General features: G+C 44.9%; 1 protein-coding gene across 1 annotated transcript in view; it reads left to right on the forward strand.

Moving 5' to 3' along the window:
• Positions 1-19,785: 19,785 nt before the first annotated feature.
• Positions 19,786-23,030, forward strand: part of LOC142301065 (aldo-keto reductase family 1 member D1-like) — a 46,697-nt gene continuing 43,452 nt past the window's right edge. Inside the window, exon 1 of the mRNA XM_075342085.1 lies at positions 19,786-20,130. Coding sequence (XP_075198200.1) covers positions 20,038-20,130 — 93 coding nt within the window. The 5' untranslated portion in view covers positions 19,786-20,037. The remainder of the gene's footprint in view (positions 20,131-23,030) is intronic.

A 23,030-nucleotide genomic window follows, 5' to 3' on the forward strand; every position in this document is an offset into this window, starting at 1 on the left:
TCCAGAAATATTTGGACAGTGACACAAGTTTTGTTATTTTAGCTGTTTACAAAAACATTTTCAGAAATACAATTATATATATAATATGGGCTGAAAGTGCACACTCCCAGCTGCAATATGAGAGTTTTCACATCCAAATCGGAGAAAGGGTTTAGCAATCATAGCTCTGTAATGCATAGCCTCCTCTTTTTCAAGGGACCAAAAGTAATTGGACAAGGGACTCTAAGGGCTGCAATTAACTCTGAAGGCGTCTCCCTCGTTAACCTGTAATCAATGGAGTAGTTAAAAGGTCTGGGGTTGATTACATGTGTGTGGTTTTGCATTTGGAAGCTGTTGCTGTGACCAGACAACATGCGGTCTAAGGAACTCTCAATTGAGGTGAAGCAGAACATCCTGAGGCTGAAAAAAAAGAAAAAATCCATCAGAGAGATAGCAGACATGCTTGGAGTAGCAAAATCATCAGTCGGGTACATTCTGAGAAAAAAGGAATTAACTGGTGAGCTTGGGAACTCAAAAAGGCCTGGGCGTCCACGGATGACAACAGTGGTGGATGATCGCCGCATACTTTCTTTGGTGAAGAAGAACCCGTTCACAACATCAACTGAAGTCCAGAACACTCTCAGTGAAGTAGGTGTATCTGTCTCTAAGTCAACAGTAAAGAGAAGACTCCATGAAAGTAAATACAAAGGGTTCACATCTAGATGCAAACCATTCATCAATTCCAAAAATAGAGAGGCCAGAGTTAAATTTGCTGAAAAACACCTCATGAAGCCAGCTCAGTTCTGGAAAAGTATTCTATGGACAGATGAGACAAAGATCAACCTGTACCAGAATGATGGGAAGAAAAAAGTTTGGAGAAGAAAGGGAACGGCACATGATCCAAGGCACACCACATCCTCTGTAAAACATGGTGGAGGCAACGTGATGGCATGGGCATATGCATGGCTTTCAATGGCACTGGGTCACTTGTGTTTATTGATGACATAACAGCAGACAAGAGTAGCCGGATGAATTCTGAAGTGTACCGGGATATACTTTCAGCCCAGATTCAGCCAAATGCCGCAAAATTGATCGGACGGCGCTTCATAGTACAGATGGACAATGACCCCAAGCATACAGCCAAAGCTACCCAGGAGTTCATGAGTGCAACAAAGTGGAACATTCTGCAATGGCCAAGTCAATCACCAGATCTTAACCCAATTGAGCATGCATTTCACTTGCTCAAATCCAGACTTAAGACGGAAAGACCCACAAACAAGCAAGACCTGAAGGCTGCGGCTGTAAAGGCCTGGCAAAGCATTAAGAAGGAGGAAACCCAGCGTTTGGTGATGTCCATGGGTTCCAGACTTAAGGCAGTGATTGCCTCCAAAGGATTCGCAACAAAATATTGAAAATAAAAATATTTTGTTTGGGTTTGGTTTATTTGTCCAATTACTTTTGACCTCCTAAAATGTGGAGTGTTTGTAAAGAAATGTGTACAATTCCTACAATTTCTATCAGATATTTTTGTTCAAACCTTCAAATTAAACGTTACAATCTGCACTTGAATTCTGTTGTAGAGGTTTCATTTCAAATCCAATGTGGTGGCATGCAGAGCCCAACTCGCGAAAATTGTGTCACTGTCCAAATATTTCTGGACCTAACTGTATATCTCCTTTATGTTAGCTTCTAAATAAGCTCCATAAAAATACTCTATGTTAATGTAAGCGGTTAGTTTAAACATATACAGTACAGACAAAGTTTGGACACACCTTCTCATTCAAAGAGTTTTCTTTATTTTCATGACTCTGAAAATTGTAGATTCACTTTGAAGGCATCAAAACTATCAATTAACACATGTGGAATGAAATACTTAACAAAAAAGTGTTAAACAACTGAAAATGTCTTATATTCTAGGTTCTTCAAAGTAACCACCTTTTGCTTTGATTACTGCTTTGCACACTCTTGGCATTCTCTTGATGAGCTTTAAGAGGTAGTCACCGGAAATGGTTTTCACTTCACAGGTGCGCCCTGTCAGGTTTAATAAGGGGGATTTCTTGCCTTATAAATGGGGTTGGGACCATTATCTGTATTGTGCAGAAGTCTGGTGGATACACAGCTGATAGTCCTACTGAATAGACTGTTAGAATTTGTATTATGGCAAGAAAAAAGCAGCTAAGTAAAGAAACACGAGTGATCATCATTACTTTAAGAAATGAAGGTCAGTAAGTCCGAAAAATTGTGAAAACTTTGAAAAGTATCCCCAAGTGCAGGGCAAAAACAATCAAACACTACAAAGAAACTGGCTCACATGAGGACCGCCCCAGGAAAGGAAGACCAAGAGTCACCTCTGCTGCGGAGCATAAGTTTATCCAAGTCAGCAGCCTCTGAAATCACAGGTTACCAGCAGCTCAGATTAGAGACCAGGTCAATGCCACACAGAGGTCTAGCAGCAGACACATCTCTAGAACAACTGTTAAGAGGAGACTTTGTGCAGCAGCCTTCATGGTAAAATAGCTGCTAGGAAACCACTGCTGAGGACAGGCAACAAGCAGAAGAGACTTGTTTGGGCTAAAGAACACAAGGAATGGACATTAGACCAGTGGAAATCTGTGCTTTGCTCTGATGAGTCCAAATTTGAGATCTTTGGATCCAACCACCGTGTCTTTGTGCAACGCAGAAAATGTGAACGGATGGACTCTACATGCCTGGTTCCCACCGTGAAGCATGGTGGAGGAGGTGTGATGGTGTGGGGGTGCTTTGCTGCTGACACTGTTGGGGAGTTATTCAAAATTGAAGGCATACAGAACCAGCATGGCTACCACAGCATCTTGCAGCGGCATGCTATTCCATCCGGTTTGCGTTTAGTTGGACCATCATTTATTTTTCAACAGGATAGTGACCGCAAACACACCTCCAGGCTGTGTAAGGGCTATTTGACAAGGAGAGTGATGGGGTGCTACACCAGATGACCTGGCCTCCACAGTCACCAGACCTGAACAAATCGAGATTGTGCAAATGCAAAACAACAGGGGTAACTCCACAACCATTCAAAGCAATAGGCACAACTTAATCACAACTTTTACCAGACAGTCTGGCATGCAACACCTCACAGACCAACACAGAATAAACTGTAGCTGGCATAGGTAGAAGGATTCAACCAGCATAAATAGGAGAGGAGCAGATGTGATAGGTCTCCCCACAATATGTGATTAAAGGAGAAAGCAGACTAGCAAATATAAACTCTTGCTAGCCTGCCTATGAATCAGCACACAGCAGGGTGATGCCAGAGTCTGCCTGTGTTGATCCCAGACACCAGAGAAACTATTGGGCAGATTGTCAGAATCTGAAATCTGAACATAGCCCAATGCCACCATGACAGTCGGCGAAGTTTGTGCAAAACTCCGTGGGAAATTTACAATCCCTGAAATAAGGCAGCATGGAGGACCATGTGTAAAATCCAAAACTGCCTCCACTGGTGATAGCTTAGGCTAATACTCCGAGTTATAACAGGGTTCCCGGGCCCTGAACTGTACAAAACCAAACCTCAAAGCTCCCTCCGTTCTGAGACCTGACCTGCGGCAGGAAAAGGAACATCAATGGAGATTAGAAAGAGTAATTGTTAAAACAGCTTGTTTCAGGGGTGGTCCATCCCCTTCATCACGTATATAGTGGTATTAAATTTGAGTAGTCTGTGCCGGTAACACTTGTGATTTCCGGTTGGAAGGCCCCTTTAAGAACCATCTGCTGATAGTGGAGTCTGCTGACCTCTGTAGATTATGCGAGTTTGCAGCGTGTGATATTTTCCCAGGAGCGATAGTAATACATTATTCAGTGTCAATATGAGATTGCTCATTCTCATGGATGGAAATAGCAGTTTGTGTCTACATCTGGGGTTGTGACCACATTTCATAACAATTCCGCGCTGCTCAGTCAGGACGCATCAGAATCACATGATATTTTTCATCTACACATTTTCTATGCACAATAGGTGATATGACCACAACATGACCCCGAGTATAAGGTTCGCTTTATAGCTTGTAAAACTATAATTCCAAGCAGGTCAAATTTACTGTACAAAATAGTGCTGCCTGCAGTGAATAGGACAAATGTTCAGCACCAGAAGCCACCACCTCCCAACTTCCCATGTTCAGATTCTGGTACCCCAGACCTGTAATGTTATATATTTCATAAACGTCACCCAGGCTGTTCAACTTGCTCAAGGAATCGAGCATAACATGGTGTGGTTGAGAGCTCCATAGAGTAACTGCTCTCTTACTGTAAAGAATCCACAGTCTCATTGCTCTTACTGTAAAGAATTTATAGTCTCACGGCTCTTACCTTAAATAATCCATGGTCTCAAGACTCTCAATGTAAAGAATACATAGTCTTACTGCTCTTACTGTAAAGAATCCATAGTCTCATTGCTCTTACTGTAAAGAATTCATAATTTCACTGTTTACTGTAAAGAATCCAGTCTCACTGCGGTTACTGTAAAAACTCCATGGTCTCACTGCTCCTACAATAAAGAATACATAGTCTTACTGCTCTTACTGTAAAGCATACATAGTCTTACTGCTCTTACAGGAAAGAATCAGCATCTCTGATGATAAAACAGTCTCACCTTTAGACGCAGAGGATGCCCTCTTGACTTTCTTGCAGAGATTGGTGTAAACAGATCATTAAGATCACCTACATTCTGTCCATTCATGTATCCATTACACCAATTTTGATAACCTATCAACTCATTTCTTTGACAAACGTGGTCTCCTTACTCTGCACTCACTTTCTAGCTATTCAGCTATGTCCTTCTTATATACTGTGGCCCAAAATTGTACACATTTTGAAAAGAAGGAAAATCCAGTGCGATCCTTGGGGTATATTAAAAAATCCAATTTTATTTGCAAAAAGTTAAAATACAGCGGTGTGGCTATAAAATTGCAGGGGGAAAATGCCTCGTACATTGTACACAGTAATCTTAAGTGCAGCCTGACTAGTGACTTGTATAACTATGCTCTAGTTTTCTTCATCCATCCCATGATATGTTATGCCTTGGCAGCAGCTACCCAGCATTGGTGAATAAAGCTGAATCTACAGCACCACAAATACACCAAAGTTTTTTTTAGTAGCTGTTTTAATCTACATTTACTTTACCCCATTTCTCAGCCCAAGCCTTCAGCATCCCTAGATTCCTCGCATAATATTATTTTATCCCTTCTATTTGGATTACCTTACAGAGAGTTTAAAGAAAATCTGTCAGCGGGTTTTTGCTATGTAATCTGACAGCTGCATGATAGCGGGGCAGAGGCAATCACAGTTTTCTCTGCTGCAGATCTAGCAGAGCTAAAAATGCTGAGCCCTGTATAATCCCGCCCACACCAATGATTGAGTATCACACGGCCAACATCATGGATTGGCAGCTGTGTACACGGTGCATTGATAGAGAGCTAATTGCTGGTGGGGGCGGGGTTACACAGAGCAGCAGGACTAGGAAGCATGAGACACCTAATCCTGTAGTGATAATCTCCTACTCAGAAAACACTGATTTTATTGAAACAGCAACACAGCTGGACTGGTATCAGTCTCATCTCTTATATCATGCTGCTATTAGATTACATACCAAAAACCTGCTGACATAGTTCCTTTAAAGCTCCCACTAATGATGGCTAATGACTAATGATAACTGCTGGCTACTCGATCAAACATTGGGGTGCTCGGGTACTCGACCGAGTATCGTGGGTGCTCGGATGTGTTGTTCATGAATCAGTGAACACAAAGCACAGGCTCGCTTCACTGAATGATGGGAGCCGGCACCCCAGTGAGAGCCACTTGCAGTCTCTGAATGACTCTCACAGGGGGGTAAAACCAATGTTTACGGATGTAGTGTGTCCAAAAAAAAAAGAAACAAAACAAACCTTGACCTCCCTACCCCATTAAATGCTCTGGTTATGGCTGGCTATATGGGTTCGGAGAACCAGGCTGCCCAATTATTGACTTCCATTATACTTGCTATTCGAGTTGAGCCTCTCCGATTGTCTGACCTGCTCGACTGAAGTAACGAGTGTTCACTCATCATTATGATTATCGAGCACCATACTGCTCGCCCATCATTAGCTCCCACACATATTAGACTATAGTTCGCTGAACCTGTTGATAGTCTAAAATGTAAGGGAGCCTCCCAACTTTCCCGACAGAGAGAACGATCCAGCCAGTAGAATTCCAGCAGCCAGTCCTTTTGTTCTCTTTGGAGGTAAGCCACAACTAGACGAGTTTGATGCGCACGCACATACATCCACACACAAAAGTGCAGAGGAGCAGCGCACAATATACACACAGAGATTACTGTAGCCTCTCCCGGCACCGCCCCATTGACTGATCGCAAGCAGCAGCAGGGAGAATAACATTTATTATTCTCTCTGTAGTCTCAGCTTCAGTAAGCCAGCCATGAATGGGTCAAATTCTATTTATCTGGAGATTACTGCTATATCTGCAGGGCTATAGAATTTCTGGAAGTGACAGGCTCTTTTTTTTTTTTTAAGAATTAATTTTTGTACAGAAGGTGGGTTTCAAGCTAAAGTTCTTCTCTGTATTTCTTTACATATGAAAAATGGCTGCAGGCCATTGCAGGAAATTCTGTACAGCTTGTCCTGGGTAAGGCACAGGACTGTCTGCAGGGTAGTTGGACAATGAACCGTTCTTACAGGTCATGTGTGGGCCGCCAGTCAGCCTGCTACAATCGCTCAGCCTCAGTCACTGACAGAGGAGTGGAGGGATGGGAGTTTTGGACAATACATAAAATCTGAAACAAGAAATTGAAGGCCTTGTTCACACACAGATATTGTGAATTCCATGTGAAATCCAAATAAAATAAAAACGCAAATGGAATTTTTACCATTAAGTTCCGAGCAGAATTACGAGTAAGGCTGTGCACACAGTGCGTTTTTCGCGGCATTTTTGGCCTCAAAACTGCATGACTTTGCTTCCCCAGCAAAGTCTATAAGTTTCATTTTTGCTGTCCGCACACAACTTTTTTTTTTAAGCTGCGTTTTTGAGCTTAAAAACACAAAAAAAAAAAACGGACATGTCAATTCTTTCCTTCGTTTTTCTGTGTTTTCCCCCCATGCAATGCATTGGAAAAACGCAGAGATCAAAAACGCAGCCAAAAACGCACCTGATTGCGGCAAAAAATGCATGTGTTTTTACCGCGGGTGCGTTTGTGCATTTTTAGCAGCCAAAAAACGCACAAAAACGCAGCGTCAAAAAAACGCAGCGTGTGCACATAGCCTAACTGTGCAAAATATTTTACATTTTCATGAGAATCTGCCACACACACACAAGGCAAAAATATGCATGTCTGTTACTGAAACACGTTGGACAATTCTTGCAGTCGCAGCCTGGGTGGTATCTGGGCACTCATAGTAAAGTTTGATTTACTACTAGTAGTAAATCAATAATTCATATGGACTATAATTTTACCCCCCTTTCTTTGGGGAAATCCATCGTACGCCCCTGGGTAGCAACACCCACATGACAGTCACCAATGCAACAAGATAAACAAAAAGGGGAATAAATGTAATATTTGGACAGTGACGCAGCAAAACCCTGATATAAATCTTCTGATGATTATGCGTTGATGATATTTGCATGAGCTACAGTAAACGACATTTATCACTTGGGGGCATCATGTGAATATACTATTTATCTGCCCTTGAGGCTTACATCCTGTATACTATATACCCCAGGTGTTATACTAGATCCTGTCTGTTGAAAGGGTAACTATCTGATTACTAACGAAAGCTGTCACGGGGAACAGGGCAATTTTACTCCTGCCGAGCTGACTTCTCTCTTCATTGACATCAGTGCAAATCCAGTTTAGTCAGACTTAAAAGGGAAGGTGCCATAAAAAAAAAAAAAAAAAAAAAAAAAAAAAAAAAAAAAAAAAAACACATTTCAATAACTGAAAAAATGTAAAGTATTAATGTTTTGTTTAAATATTATTTGTTTTTAATTGAGCAAAATATAAAAAAAATAAATAAAAAGTTGGATATTTTCCACTGTTAAACACTAGAGGGAGCAGCTATTGAAATTCTATAGAAATCCCACTGTAGAAATAGCCTGGATTACAGCTGCAGTAGTAAAGTGGGCAGAATCTGCTCTCCTGTGTGCGATATCACAGTCCCCCTCCCAATCTGGGTGTTTCCAACAGATAAGAGAGAATGAAGTGTAGGGACACAGTGCAGAGCCATTTTGTTGGTAATCAGAAATGTCTAAGGGGTGCTTCACACACAGCGAGCTCGCTGCCGAGATCGCTGCTGAGTCACGCTTTTTGTGACGCAGCAGTGACCTCATTAGCGATCTCGCTGTGTGTGACAATGAGCAGCGATCTGGCCCCTGCTGCGAGATCGCTGCTCGTTACACACAGCCCTGGTTCGTTTTCTTCAAAGCCGCTCTCCTGCTGTGACACACAGATCGCTGTGTGTGACAGCAAGAGAGTGACAAATGAAGCGAGCAGGGAGCAGGAGCCGGCGTCTGACAGCTGAGGTAAGCTGTATCCAAGATAAACATCGGGTAACCAAGGTGGTTACCCGATATTTACCTTAGTTACCAGCCTCTGCAGCTCTCACGCTGCCAGTGCCGGCTCCGGCTCTCTGCACATGTAGCTGCTGTACACATCGGGTTAATTAACCCGATGTGTACAGCAGCTAGGAGAGCAAGGAGCCAGCGCTAAGCAGTGTGCGCGGCTCCCTGCTCTCTGCACATGTAGCTGCATTACACATCGGGTTAATTAACCCGATGTGTACTGTAGCTAGGAGAGCAAGGAGCCAGCGCTCAGTGTGCACGGCTCCCTGCTCCCTGCTCACACTGGTAACTAATGTAAACATCGGGTAACCATACCCGATGTTTACCTTAGTTACCAGTCTCCGCAGCTTCCAGACGGCGGCTCCGTGCAAGCGCAGCGTCGCTTGCACGTCGCTGCTGGCTGGGGGCTGTTCACTGGTCGCTGGTGAGATCTGCCTGTTTGACAGCTCACCAGCGACCATGTAGCGATGCAGCAGCGATCCTGACCAGGTCAGATCGCTGGTCGGATCGCTGCTGCATCGCTAAGTGTGAAGGTACCCTTACGTGTCACCAAGGACAGCTGGAGTATCACACGATAGGATTAGATACACGGCTCAGCAGACAGTATCACAAAGGATAAGATTAGATACACAGCCCTGCATTCAGTATCACAGGATAGGATTAGATACACAGCCCTGCATTCAGTATCACACAGGATAGGATTAGATACACGGCTCAGCAGACAGTATCACAGGATAGGATTAGATACACAGCCCTGCATACAGTATCACCGGTTCACGCGCAGGTCGACAGGTGGCAGGAGGAAGGGGGGTGGGGTGTTGAGCGGGGGTGTTTTTGGAGCCGGTAGCAGTGGCGGGGGGGTGGGGGGGGGGGCGCGCGCCGGTACTCACATGCAGAGGCACACAAACACACACACAGCAGCGGCGGGTAGAGCGGGGGCTGGGTAGAGCGGAGGGAGGGAGTGTCATTGGAGACGGTAACGGCGGGGGGAGGGTCGGCGGCAGCAGCAGTAGCAGGGGGTTGGGTAGAGCGGAGGGAGAGGGGTGTCATTGGAGACGGTAACGGCGGGGGGAGGGGAGGGTAGGCAGCCCGTACTCACACATACCGGCAGTTGACAGGGGTAAAGTGGAGCAAACAGCATAGCTGTAAGCTCCACAATGATGGCGCTGATCTTTTCCCTCTGCTGTGATCTGTACAGCCCAGGAAACGCGTCCAGGTCACAGCAGACGCCTACTGTAACGTTACTAAAAGGGGTCGGATCCCGATCACTGCTCTCTATGCACAGGGGCTGCCATAAAGGAGTGAGTAACTGTCGTTACACACACAGCAAATCCAGCATGGCAGCCCCCAGTGCCTTCAGTAAAATTAGAATTAAATAAAAACTAAATAAGCAGTGATTTTAATTTTGTATTAAAAATACTTGATTTCATAATCACTATTTTAAATACAAAAATAAAAAACTGCGACACCTTCCCTTTAAGAGTTAAACAAAAGATTTATGGTGCGGCGTCCAGTCTGGTCCTTCGTGTCATCAGATCAAAACCATCTTGACTTTTGAGGCCAATATATTCCTGGCATTCTGTGCACTTCCCACGCTTAGCAAGCTACCAAATAACTTCGCCTGAGGCCTAGTCACATAACCTCACATGATGTCAAAATATGCCTCGCTACACCACAAGGGCTGTGAGATCAAGAGGTGCCCAGAATGATGATGTGGCACCCCTGAGGCTTCAGTCGCCACGGAGGTACTGCACCTCAGCCAGAGGTGTGGTATTCCATCCTGGGTATGGAAGAGGTCATCCACAGGTATGCACACAAAAAACACAACACCTCAATTAGCAACTCTTTACCGGGTCAAGGTTAGGACTTGGTTCCATTAATGCCAAGTATAGCCACCACTTTTGATGGTTACGTCCTCCCCCTAATCTGACAGGGCCTGGGGATGGAGTCTAGTGAGTTGGGGGACACTGTAATGTGAGACAGTTGGAAGGAGCAGTGGAGGAGGGAAGACCTGTAATCTGGAGCTGATGCAGCTCGGCCCAGGCGCAAAACAGAAGGGGTCCACGGGAAGTGCGGTATACGCCCGTGGCCTCGTTCTACATACAGCAGATTGGGGACTGGTCCCTAGGCTAGAGGAGAAGAACCAACGTGCTCCGCTAGTAAAACCAGGGGCTGAGGACCAGTTATTACTAAAGCAGACTCCGCACACGAATCCGCTGGAAGGTGATCACATAGGGCAAATGGATAGAGCTTCAAGCCACCCCGACAGGGCCCGCGGACAGTGGCTCAGGGCACTGTGTGTGTAGGCGCAGGACAAGCAGTAGAGAAGTCAGAGCAGGAAGACGACCAGGGAAGGAACATAAGAAAGGTGCACCGGACTTGACCTCAGAACCACCCAAGATCGGCTGGAGCCCTTCACAGTGGAACCCAGCACTCCAAAGGCGGTCACTGATGTTGTGTTACCTTGGAACCTGCTACAGTGAGTAAAAACCTTGAGACTGCATCCCTGTGTTGGTCAGTTATTCGCCTGCGCCTTCGGCCTGCACACCTGCCATCACCTAATAGTACCCCCATCCGCCCTGGGGCCCAGCGCTGCCTGTGGAGAGCTGCACCACTAAGCTGCATCACCACCTGCCCCAGAGGTTCTCATCCCACAGCGCCGGCACCTAACTTGCCGCATACCATAGGTAGAGTCACGAATAGCTATCATTATCCCCTTTATATTTAAAAGACACCGCCGGGGTCTCGGAACCGTGCCGCAACGTCCCAGAAACAGAACCGCGGCCCGGTAACTAGTGCCCCACGGTCCCGGCGTGTCAATAAGCTAAGAATTAAGTCCTCAGGAGTAAACACTTTAGAGTTGTTACAAATCAGTTTGAAGGACCCAGCCCATCGGACTGGCCGCTGGTCAGGAGCCTGAGAATCGCTTTCTAACGGAATCAGCGGCTTTTTTTTTTTTTGCAAGGATGACGTTGTGCCAGGCCGGCTAATCAAAAGGAAAGCCAAAGATGACAGGAAGAGGTCCTCAGGGCTCCTATTAAGTGGCCACAGATTACAAACATGGCGGATGAACTGGGTCCAGCGAATTGATTTGCACCAACTCTAGAAGTCTACAATAGTCTAACTACCACTGGGAACAAGAACATGCTCACTTATTAGCGCCTTAGCCGTAGGATTGTGTAACGCCTGCCTGGATCCACAGACTCAGACGGGCTGTAATGGACAGGCTAGAGGGAAGCCACTTATCAAGCAGGACCCCTTAAACCCTGGAACCCTAAACAGGGATTTGGAATTACACATGGCCCAAGGTGATCACTACCTGTAGAAGGCTGCAGTCCGATGTGAGTAGTAGTCAGGCAGGGTCGAACCAGGATATGCAAAACAGGGACAGAATCGGCAGACAAGGACGTAATCCGAAAACAAAGCAAAGGTCAAATCCGGATCGGGCAGCGAGGTACATAAACAGCAGGCAGAGGGGTAGTCAGGAAACAAGCAGAGATCAGAACACCAGAATCACTAAATAAAACAGGGCAGGACAGGAACCAGGAATACAGAACTATCTCTGGCAGTGGTCAGCGGAAAGGAGGGGAATTAAGAAGGGTGTGGTATCTTCCCATTGGTTGTAGCTGAATGATGGTAACTTCAGCTGGAAGACACACGCCACCTACAGTCAGCCAGTGGTACTGCAAATCCCAAGGAAACCCAGCCCAGTGGATGAGCAGAGCCTGCACCCACCGGCGCGGCTGGCATCGACTCCTCTCCCATCACCAGCACTATCCACGGCAGGAACACGGCGTCGCCTGGTGATCGAAGTAGAAGTCACTGGAGCGGACTCCGGTGGGGACGTAACAGATTGTCTAGCAGCTTAGCAAACAATCATTCTCAGATAGCTTTGATGGTGTAGCTTAGTTTAGAATTCCTTTTCCTGCCATATTAGTCACATTTCTGGAGGTAGAGATTGATATTACAATATTCATTTTTTAGCAAAGACTTAGCCTTTCCTTCACGTGGGACAAAGATATTGGCTCAACTGTGACCCTTCTGGAACTCCGCATACATTTTTTGTCTTTTTCTTTTAACCCAAAGGACATTCTTTCATCCAGAGTGCAAAAAGTGCAGCTTGAAAAACAAAACAGTTTAGAAGGTTTAGATGTATTGCAATCCCTCTCCCAGCTGTGAAGGGCTTTCAAACCAAAATGCTTTCTCAAAAGCACACAGCAAGGGGTACAGATTGGTGGCCTCCTCTCACCAAAGCTTAGGCAGAGCCTATCTACCTTGCAGCGTCTACTTGGGATGCCACCCCAATGTCAGCTAGGAGGGAACAAATGGTTGCATGTGGGGTGCATAACTTGTTCCTCACATCTCCCCTAGACACAGTAAGAAAACCTTAGGAGCACAGCATCCTGAAAAGTTCTTCTGAGAAACATGTACAGTGAGCAAGAAGAGTAAATAGGGATGTGTACTGTAACTACAGTGAATATTAAACATTGCTCTACCTAGCCAGAAGGACTATAATAGAAGAGAGTGTGTTTGATTGAGTGATAGTGCGGCACAAATGAGCCACTTAGTGCGATTCCCACACCCAATAAGTAAAAGGGGCAATAATGGATGGCCTGGTAGGACCTGTAGGGTGCTAGGTGTGGGACTGTCACCGATCAGCTGCCATCTGCTCCGAGAGCAGTGGGATGTATTGAGAAGAGCACAGCAACTCAGTACGTTGTTTAGTCACTAAAGATGGGCAAGCAATACAATACTTGGTACTCGCCCCCTCAAAATGATGAATGAACCCTATAATGTTCAAGTTGAGCTCGACAGATGCTAGGAAGAGCTGCATAGGAGTAATATAATGGAAGTCAATGAATGACCAGTTCAGCTCTCCATCCACATACAATCAGCCATAAACAGCATTTCCGGAGGGAGTGCTGTTTTATTTATACATTTCTTTATTTGTTAATTTTTGGGACACACTACATCTGAAAACTTTGTTTTTACCCCCCCCAGTGAGACACATTCAGACTGCAAGTGGCTCTCACTGGGGTGCCGGCTCCCATTATTCAGTGAAGCGAGTCTGTGCTTTGAGTTTAGTTTTTCATAAACGACGGATCCGAGCACCCACGATACTCGGCTAAAGCTCTGCAAGTAACCTGATGCCGTGTAGTGGCGAGCACGCTACACCATCATTAGTGATTGATGCCAAATACTGCAGCTTGTGTGAATGGATGATAACATGCAGTACTCTGCAGCTACCACTAAATGTATCAAGCTGTTGTGATCCGCCTCATACATTGCTGAGATCGGACAGTTGCCGGAGCAGATATCAAGGGGGTGCGCCAGCTGTTGTACCCCCACCGATCTGATATCATACAAATAAGCCATCAATATATTAACCGCTGCCAACTCCTTAAAAAGGCACACAGGATCACCAGTGACACTTCTAAAGCTTGGGCTTTCAAACGACCTAGCTGATGGCTTCGATCCTGTAGGTCTGGTCCATCTACAGGTGGCTATATGAGCCGATTTGTGTATGCACAGAAGCTTCTATCAATCGTATCTTCATTCTAAATCAGCAGATTTTGTAGTATTGAAGTACGCCTCCTTTTTAAAGTAAGTCTTCTGAATTACTCCAGTATTTCACAGTAGGCCAGTTGTCCTACTTGCAATTGCCTCAAGTGTATCTCGCGCGGGTTTCGCGGTGCATCACCCGTCACAAACTCACACTCTTCTCACAGGAGCGGGTCGGTTGCATGCACATCTATGCAGCCGACTTGCTCCTGTGAGCAGAGTGTGAGTTCGTGATGTGTGATGCACCGCGAAACTCACGAGAGGCAATCGCAAGTAGGACACCGGACTTAAACATACCCTTTTGCCCATATCTTGGGCAGCATGAATTTTCTGAACAGATACTCTAACCCTTTAACCCCTCGGCGATTTTCGTTTTTTGTTTTTCTTCCAAGAGCCATAACTTTTTTATTGTTCAGTCAATATAGCCATGTGAGGGCTTGTCTTTTGTGGTTCAAGTTGTACTTTTGAATGAACGCATTCCTTCTGCACCATATTGTACTGAAAAACAGGAAAAAAATTCCAAGTGTGGTGAAATTGCAAAAAAAAAAATTGTTTTTTTTTTACCATGTTCACTATATAGTAAATCTGACCTGGTATTATGATTGCTAGGGTCAGCACAAGTTTTTAGTATAAAAAAAAAAAAAAAAAAAAAAAAAAAAAAGAAAAGAAAATTGCACTTTTGTCACTATTTTACAAGACCATTCTTATTTTTTTGGGTTCTGGGGCTTAGTGATTGCTTTTTTTGCATTTTGAGCTGACTGTTTTAATTATACCATTTTTTTTTTTATTTATTTTCAATGGGGCAAAAGGAGGGTGATTTGAACTTTTAGGGGTTTTTTTCATATTTTTTAAAATTGTTTTATTCATTTTTTTTTTTTAGTCCCCCCAGGGGACTATATGGCTGCACAGTCCATGCTCAAGCATTGATTAGGAGAAATGCTTTGTCACTGAGTGTCGGCGATGTGACCGCAATCACAGAAAACACACCATGGCAGCAACAGGGGTCATCATCTCAACCCACACTACCATGCCAACACATATGCGCCGCATGATTGCGTCACAAAGTCGCCGATGGTGGCGAGGAACAGCGCAATCCTTGTCAAAGCACTTTAGATCGCACTGTTAGCGTTTGACAGTGTGTTCTAAGGTGTGAACAGGCAGAGGTGGATCAACGATCCATCTGCGCCTGTTAGCTGCCCATGTCTGCTGATCGGATCAGCAGACAAATGCAAGGAATAATGTGAGCTTGACACGCAGGCCGCATTTAAAAGACAGACACAACCAAGGACGTACAGGTACATCCTTGGTTGTGAACGGGTTATAGAGAACCAGTCAGTAATGATTTATAATGTAAATACATGGCTATAATTGCGCTTTTATACAGAATAAACTGATACCCTTGGTGAAGAAATCCACTTTTTGTTCTTTAACCTCATTTGGCGTTTTCTGGTAATGAGATTTCGGTGCACATGGATGTGACTGTGCAATGGGTCTTCTGCCCCAGCAGCTCCATAAGCAAGTGATGTTTGACCAACAGGTCGCTGCATTTTCAGTGACCTGCCTCCCGCTTGAAATTTTGAGCTAGCTTTGCCACAGACTTTGCGCACGCTGATTGATTTCATGACTGGTCTTCAATAAAAACAGCGCCGAGGCTGTTTTATTGAAAATGTTCATTTTGTCTTGATTGTCCTGATGAAGAAGACTGCGATCTCTGAAACGCATAGACCTGTACAAGAATAGATGAATTAATCATTATATCCTGGTGATAGCGCGGCATAAACCCTACTTCTCGCCATATTACACGCATTGTCTCTCTTTTGGGCTGCGGCTGTTCGTCAAATCTTCTACGCGAGTATAGGTGTTGTGACTACCACAACCCTATTAGGGGAGTTTGTTACCTTTTAATAACCTGGTGTATACCCAGGAAAGACCCTATTTGCGCTTCCTTTCCATAGTGTTTTCTGTTTCCAGAAAACTGATACCGAGATAGCATTTGGCAGGCAAATATTACCCCAACGTAGGAGGTAGTGTTGCGTCTTACATCAGGGAAATGGAGTGGACTCACTCACTGATGCCAGCTGTGTAATACATACAACATCTGCCACTAATGGCAGCGAACAGAGCTTATGCCAATTAGAGCTGTTTAAAGGGAACCTGTAACCTAGATTATACGTTCTGACCTATCAGCAGACGCATGTGTGCCATAAGTACACCTCCCTACCCATCCCTGTGCTGTAAAATTGTATAATATGAAAGTAATAAACGTTTTATTACCATATTTCGTATGTAAATAGCAGGGAATGTGGTCACAGGGGCGGCGCCTTGCCCTATAGACGTCTGCATATTTCCGTGGTATCACACCCCTGTGGGCATGATACCATGTAGCGACGTCCCAGTCGTTCATTCTATCCTGGGCGCATTGCAGCAGGCTTCTTTTCCGGGTTTTCAATCGCCGGCTTCAGACGCGCAGTGTGCATGCGCAGTGCGCATCTGAAACTGACAAGGAGAACCCGGAAGAGAAGCCTGCTGCATTGCTCGCAGGATAGAATGAACGACGGGGACGTCACTCCATGGTATCACGCACACAGGGGCGTGAAACAACGGAAATATGCAGACGTCCATAGGACAAGGCGCCGCCCCTGTGACCACATTCCCTATTTACATACGAAATATGAAGTAATAAAACGTTTATTACTTTCATATTATACAATTTTACAGCACAGGGATGGGTAGGGAGGTGTAATTAGGGCACACATGCGTCTGCTGATAGGTCAGAACGCATATTCTAGGTGACCGGTTCCCTTTAACCCCTTAGATGGTACTGTCAATCTCTGAGTGGCATTGGAGGAGTGTGATGAGGTCGCAATAATACCTTTACAAGCATCAATGATGCACCTGTGCAGGCTATTTTACACTTTTAAAAAGTTTCATGTGTATAACTACGATCAAGTCTTTTCCAGCAAACGCTGATGTTCCCAAGCGTCAGGCTGCAACGTCCAGTCCGAGGGCTGTAGTTCTCCTCATCTAACTACACATGGCACTTCTTCCTACATTCCTCCATTCTGCTCGGAAAATATTATCACCAGGTTTATTTTAACTACACAATTGGTGATGAGCGAGGACTACCATGCTCAGTACTCATTAAAGGGAACCACAAGCAGTTCTGGGTGCATATTGCAATCCCTGCCTAACCGTCCCTGTATACACTAGCATAGATAAAGAGATCTTTAGAAAAAGTATTTCTAAAGATCTTTTACTGTATGCTAATGAGCGAGGGCAGTAGCCCTGTGAGCGTTAGTTCCCCGGCCAGTCGCCCCTCATTAGCATGTTAGTACGTCTCTGTGGGCGTGCAATCATGCTAATGAATACGCAGTGTCAGAGGATGATCTCTCACCTGTTCGCCGCCATCACGTCCGACGGGGGATTTCGGCTCAGTGCGCATGACCCCGGAGTTTGGGTCATGCGCACTATGAAGCCGGGTGTACGCCTCCTGGCTTCAAAGTGAAGTAGTGCGCATGGCCCAAACTCCGAGATCATGCGCAAAGAGCCGAAATCCAGCGATGGCGGCAGAGAGGTGAGGTCATCCTGTGACGCTGCGTATTCTTTAGCACGTAAGCACATCCACAGGGACGCACCAACATGATAATGAGGGGCAACTGGCCGGGGAACTAACGCCCATGGAGCTAGTGCCCTCGCTCATTAGCATACGGTAAAAGATCTTTAGAAATACTTTTTCTAAAGATCTTGTTATCTATGCGAGTGTATGCAGGGACGGTTAGGCAGGGAATAGCAATATACACCCAGAACTACTCGTGGTTCTGGGTGCATATTGCACCTGACAGGTTCCCTTTAAGAGCAGTTGGATGCTCAGATGGGCACAACTCAAATTCCTAGTATAATGGAAGTCAATGAGGGACTCAAGCATTTTTTCCAGGAAATCTTCCAGAACAATGATTTCCATTATACCAATTGACTTCCATTATACTCAGGTACTCGAGTCTCACTCATCCAAGCGTCTAACTGCTCGTTAAGAGTACCGAGCATGGTGGTGCTCACCCATCACCAGTTACAAGTACCCGAGCATGGTAGTGCTCACCCATCACCAGTTACAAGTACCCGAGCATGGTAGTGCTCACCCATCACCAGTTACAAGTACCCGAGCATGGTTGTGCTCACCCATCACCAGTTGCAAGTACCCGAGCATGGTAGTGCTCACCCATCACCAGTTACAAGTACCCGAGCATGGTAGTGCTCACCCATCACCAGTTACAAGTACCCGAGCATGGTAGTGCTCACCCATCACCAGTTACAAGTACCCGAGCATGGTAGTGCTCACCCATCACCAGTTACAAGTACCCGAGCATGGTAGTGCTCACCCATCACCAGTTACAAGTACCCGAGCATGGTAGTGCTCACCCATCACCAGTTACAAGTACCCGAGCATGGTAGTGCTTACCCATCACCAGTTACAAGTACCCGAGCATGGTAGTGCTTACCCATCACCAGTTACAAGTACCCGAGCATGGTAGTGCTTACCCATCACCAGTTACAAGTACCCGAGCATGATAGTGCTCACCCATCACCAGCTACAAGTACCCGAGCATGATAGTGCTCACCCATCACCAGTTACAAGTACCCGAGCATGGTAGTGCTCACCCATCACCAGTTACAAGTACCCGAGCATGGTGGTGCTCACCCATCACCAGTTACAAGTACCCGAGCATGGTAGTGCTCACCCATCACCAGTTACAAGTACCCGAGCATGGTTGTGCTCACCCATCACTAATCATGAGTACCCGAACATGGTAGTGCTCACCCATCCATCACTAGTCATGAGTAGCCGAGCATGGTAGTGCTCACTCATCACCAGTTACAAGTACCCGAGCATGGTAGTGCTCACCCATCACCAGTTACAAGTACCCGAGCATGGTTGTGCTCACCCATCACTAATCATGAGTACCCGAACATGGTAGTGCTCACCCATCCATCACTAGTCATGAGTACCCGAGCATGGTAGTGCTCACCCATCCATCACTAGTCATGAGTACCCGAGCATGGTAGTGCTCACCCATCCATCACTAGTCATGAGTACCCGAGCATGGTAGTGTCCGCTCATTTTTTTTATCCACTCATAGTTTTGGCTACAAATAGAGAGTTAAAAAACTCCCCAACTACTGAACGTGTGCACATGGCCTTATATACTGAAATAAAAAGTCACCAAATACTGAATGTGTGAACTTAACCTTCACATGGTCATAGTGCTCCTTAGTACCCCCTCCCTCCCTCTCGTTATAATGGCCCTTATGCAAGAATATCAGTGCCTTTTTCTTCCCTAACAGTCATTACCTCACGTGTACCCTTTAGAGCGGCTGACATGGCGGTGGGCGCTAATATGCGGCGCGGAGGGATCTGTACCTGCTCACCACTGGTCACTTCATGTCATGGACCACTCTCCTTCTCCCACAGGTCCGTACAGCCCGCCAAAACCAACCAATCAGCTGCTTCTCTACTTCAGCGCACGCAGGTGTCTGCCAGTAACAGGCTTCCTATTGGCTGGCAGCTCCTGAGGCGCGCGCTGAGCGCTCCCGCCCGTTACTTTACCTCAGCCCGCGGTCTCCGCTATTACAGATGCGTCACTGACGCCTGTGGAGAGGCAGCTGCGACCTGCTCTGGGAGCCCGGAGTGTCCTCTTGTTAAAAGTTAACAATGGAAACCCCCTTTAATACATTTAGTACATATAGCGCTAATTTGGCGACTAAGTGCCGCTGGAGCAATGATGGGCTATAGCAGCGCCACTCAGGGGTCTCCTCGATTTATGCCCCCCTGCTCCTCCCGGTGTCCTCCCCCGGTGCCCGCCCTGCTCCTCAGCGCCACTTATGGGCTGCCCGGTGCGACTTTCTCAGTCAGGATTTCAGCATGGAGCTGACTGCGGAGAAGCATCGGGTCCGCCTGAGCGACGGCAACAGCGTCCCCCTGCTGGGGCTGGGAACCTACTCCTCCCCGGCCACGGTAAGGGCTGGGGACCGATAGCACTGGGTATACTGATGCTGCCATTCTATACTGGTATTACTACAGTTACACTCCTGGCACCACTATTATATGCCTTATTATAGTCCTGGTACCACTATTATATTCCTTATTATACTACTGGTACCACTATTATATTCCTTATTATACTCCTGGCACCACTATTATATTCCTTATTATACTCCTGGTACCACTATTATATGGTATTATAGTCTTGGTACCACCATTACATGTCTTATACTACTGGTACCACTATTACATGCCTTATTATACTACTGGTACCACTATTACATGCCTTATTATACTACTGGTACCACTATTATATGCCTTATTATACTACTGGTACCACTATTACATGCCTTATTATACTACTGGTACCACTATTATATGCCTTATTATACTACTGGTACCACTATTACATGCCTTACTATTATATGGCTTATTATAGTCCAGGTACCACTATTATATGCCTTATTATACTACTGGTACCACTATTACATGCCTTACTATTATATGCCTTATTATACTACTGGTACCACTATTACATGCCTTACTATTATATGGCTTATTATAGTCCAGGTACCACTATTATATGCCTTATTATACTACTGGTACCACTATTACATGCCTTATTATAGTCCTGGTACCACTATTACATGCCTTATTGCATTCCTGTTACCACTAATGAGCCTTATTACACTGCTGGTCCGACTATTTTATGCTTTATTATAGTCTTGGCACTTTTATTATATCCTGTCATTATTTATACGCTCCCTGGCTTTTTTATTATTATTATTATTATTATTATTATTATTATTATTATTATTATTATTATTATTATTATTATTTACACTTGTACTGTTATGTTACTTTTGTACTTAGTTACTTTTCCTGGTAATACTATAAAACTACACTTGTTATTCCTTTATACTATTTGTTCCTATGATTATGGTATTATTAGTTTTATATTCTCTGATGAAACTGATGGTAAATATACTACCATTGTTATTACACATAGTATTCTAGTCATGTATTATCTCTAGTACTAATATTTACTTATTGTGTAACTTAAATGTCCTGTTATTATACATGTATCTTCCCTGATACTATTTATTACTGTTATACTCTGTATTTCTATTTCTTTCCTTGTGTTACTAATACTACAGTTATTTTCCCTAGTGCTGCTGCTATCTACTGCTATTATACTTATTACAGTTACACTCCCTGATAATATTCATGTTACTTATATTAAACTTTAGCACTACTAATACATACATCTTACTCCTGTTGGGTATGTGAACAGGTTAAGTATTTGTTGAAGAAAATTCTGTCTCTTGGCAGGAAAAACACATCAGCAAAAAGTGTTTTCAGTGCAGTTTTGATGTGGTTTTTTGTTTTGTGTTTTTTTTTTTTTTTGCTGCAGATTTTCCCCACACATTAGTATGAGTGAAATCTGCAGCAAAGAAAAAAAAAAACGCTGAAAGAATTGACCTGGAGATTTAAGGGTATATATGCTATATGAAAATTGAGTTCAAAATCCATTATCAATATAGTAGAAATTTCATTAGATCATAGAAAAATATCTTTTTAAGAATATCTTTAAATATATAAGTGATATACAAATTCATATGGAGGTACAAGTGTGGATCACATACTGTAAATACAACACATGACACATATACAATAATAAGGGCAGGGAAAAACAGAGCATATCATTAAATGCAACGTATATTATCTATACCTAGTAAAGCTACTGCTCATTCTATACATGATCCTAAGATGGCCATAATGGTCACATGGATTACCCCAAAACTAAGGACAATGAGTGGTAAAAATACAATGTTAGACCTGCGACACATATCCGTGCCGCCGGCACGTGTTTGTCATTTTTTACACGTACCGGCGGCACGGAGACACGTTAAGCAATGCTACCCTATTGTAGCAGGCACACACACGTAAAACCACACGGAACGTGTGTCCGTGTGCGCTTGTACGTGTGTGCGTTTTTCTAAACGCTGACATGTCAGTGTATTCTCCCGCAGCACGGGTGTCACACGGCCCGCACTTGTACCACACGGGTGTAGTGTGGATGCGGTCCCGTGTGACACGCGCCGGAGAAAACACACGTGTCAGTGAAAAAAAAAAAAAAAACATTAACTCACCTTCTCCAGCCCTCCTGTCTCTGCCGCTGCTGCCTCTTGCTGCCGACCGCCGCTCATTATTCTCATTTAATATTCACTTCACTGCCTGGCGGCAGCAGCAGCAGCAGGGAGACGGGAGGGCTGGAGCCGAAGATCAGCACCACGGACAGCAGGAAGGACCAGGTGAGTATGTAAATTACCGGTTCTACGTGTGCTATCGCGGATAGCACACGTAGAACACACGTGGCTCGCACATACCAGAGACACGTACTTACCTGCACGCAACACGCAGGGGAAATATGTGTCTCTCGGCCCGTGCGTGAATTTCACATGAGTGTGGCAGAGGCCTTAGAGAATCTTCTCCTCCTTACCCATTATACACCCTGCACCTGGTCAGCGAATCACCGACCCCCAACGCACGTTTCGCGTATGGCTTCCTTGGGAGGGGGGGGTGCGTGATATGTGTGTAACTTGTAAGGTTTTTATATGCGCCATACATAAGGGAAGTCCCAATGGAGTCCCGGTCGTGGCGGATGCGCAGTATTTGCAGAAATTTCTGTCTCTTGGCAGGAAAAACACATCAGCAAAAAGTGTTTTCGGTGTGGCTTTGATGATTTTTATTTATTTATTTTTTTTTTTTCCCTCCAGATTTTTCCCCCAAAAAAGCTGAAAGAATTGACATCCTGTAGATTTAAGGGTATGTTCCCATGTTGCAGATTATTTGCACCTTAAACTGCATCT

The sequence above is a fragment of the Anomaloglossus baeobatrachus genome, chromosome 4, assembly GCF_048569485.1.
Source record: "Anomaloglossus baeobatrachus isolate aAnoBae1 chromosome 4, aAnoBae1.hap1, whole genome shotgun sequence".
Classification (NCBI taxonomy): Eukaryota; Metazoa; Chordata; class Amphibia; order Anura; family Aromobatidae; genus Anomaloglossus; species Anomaloglossus baeobatrachus.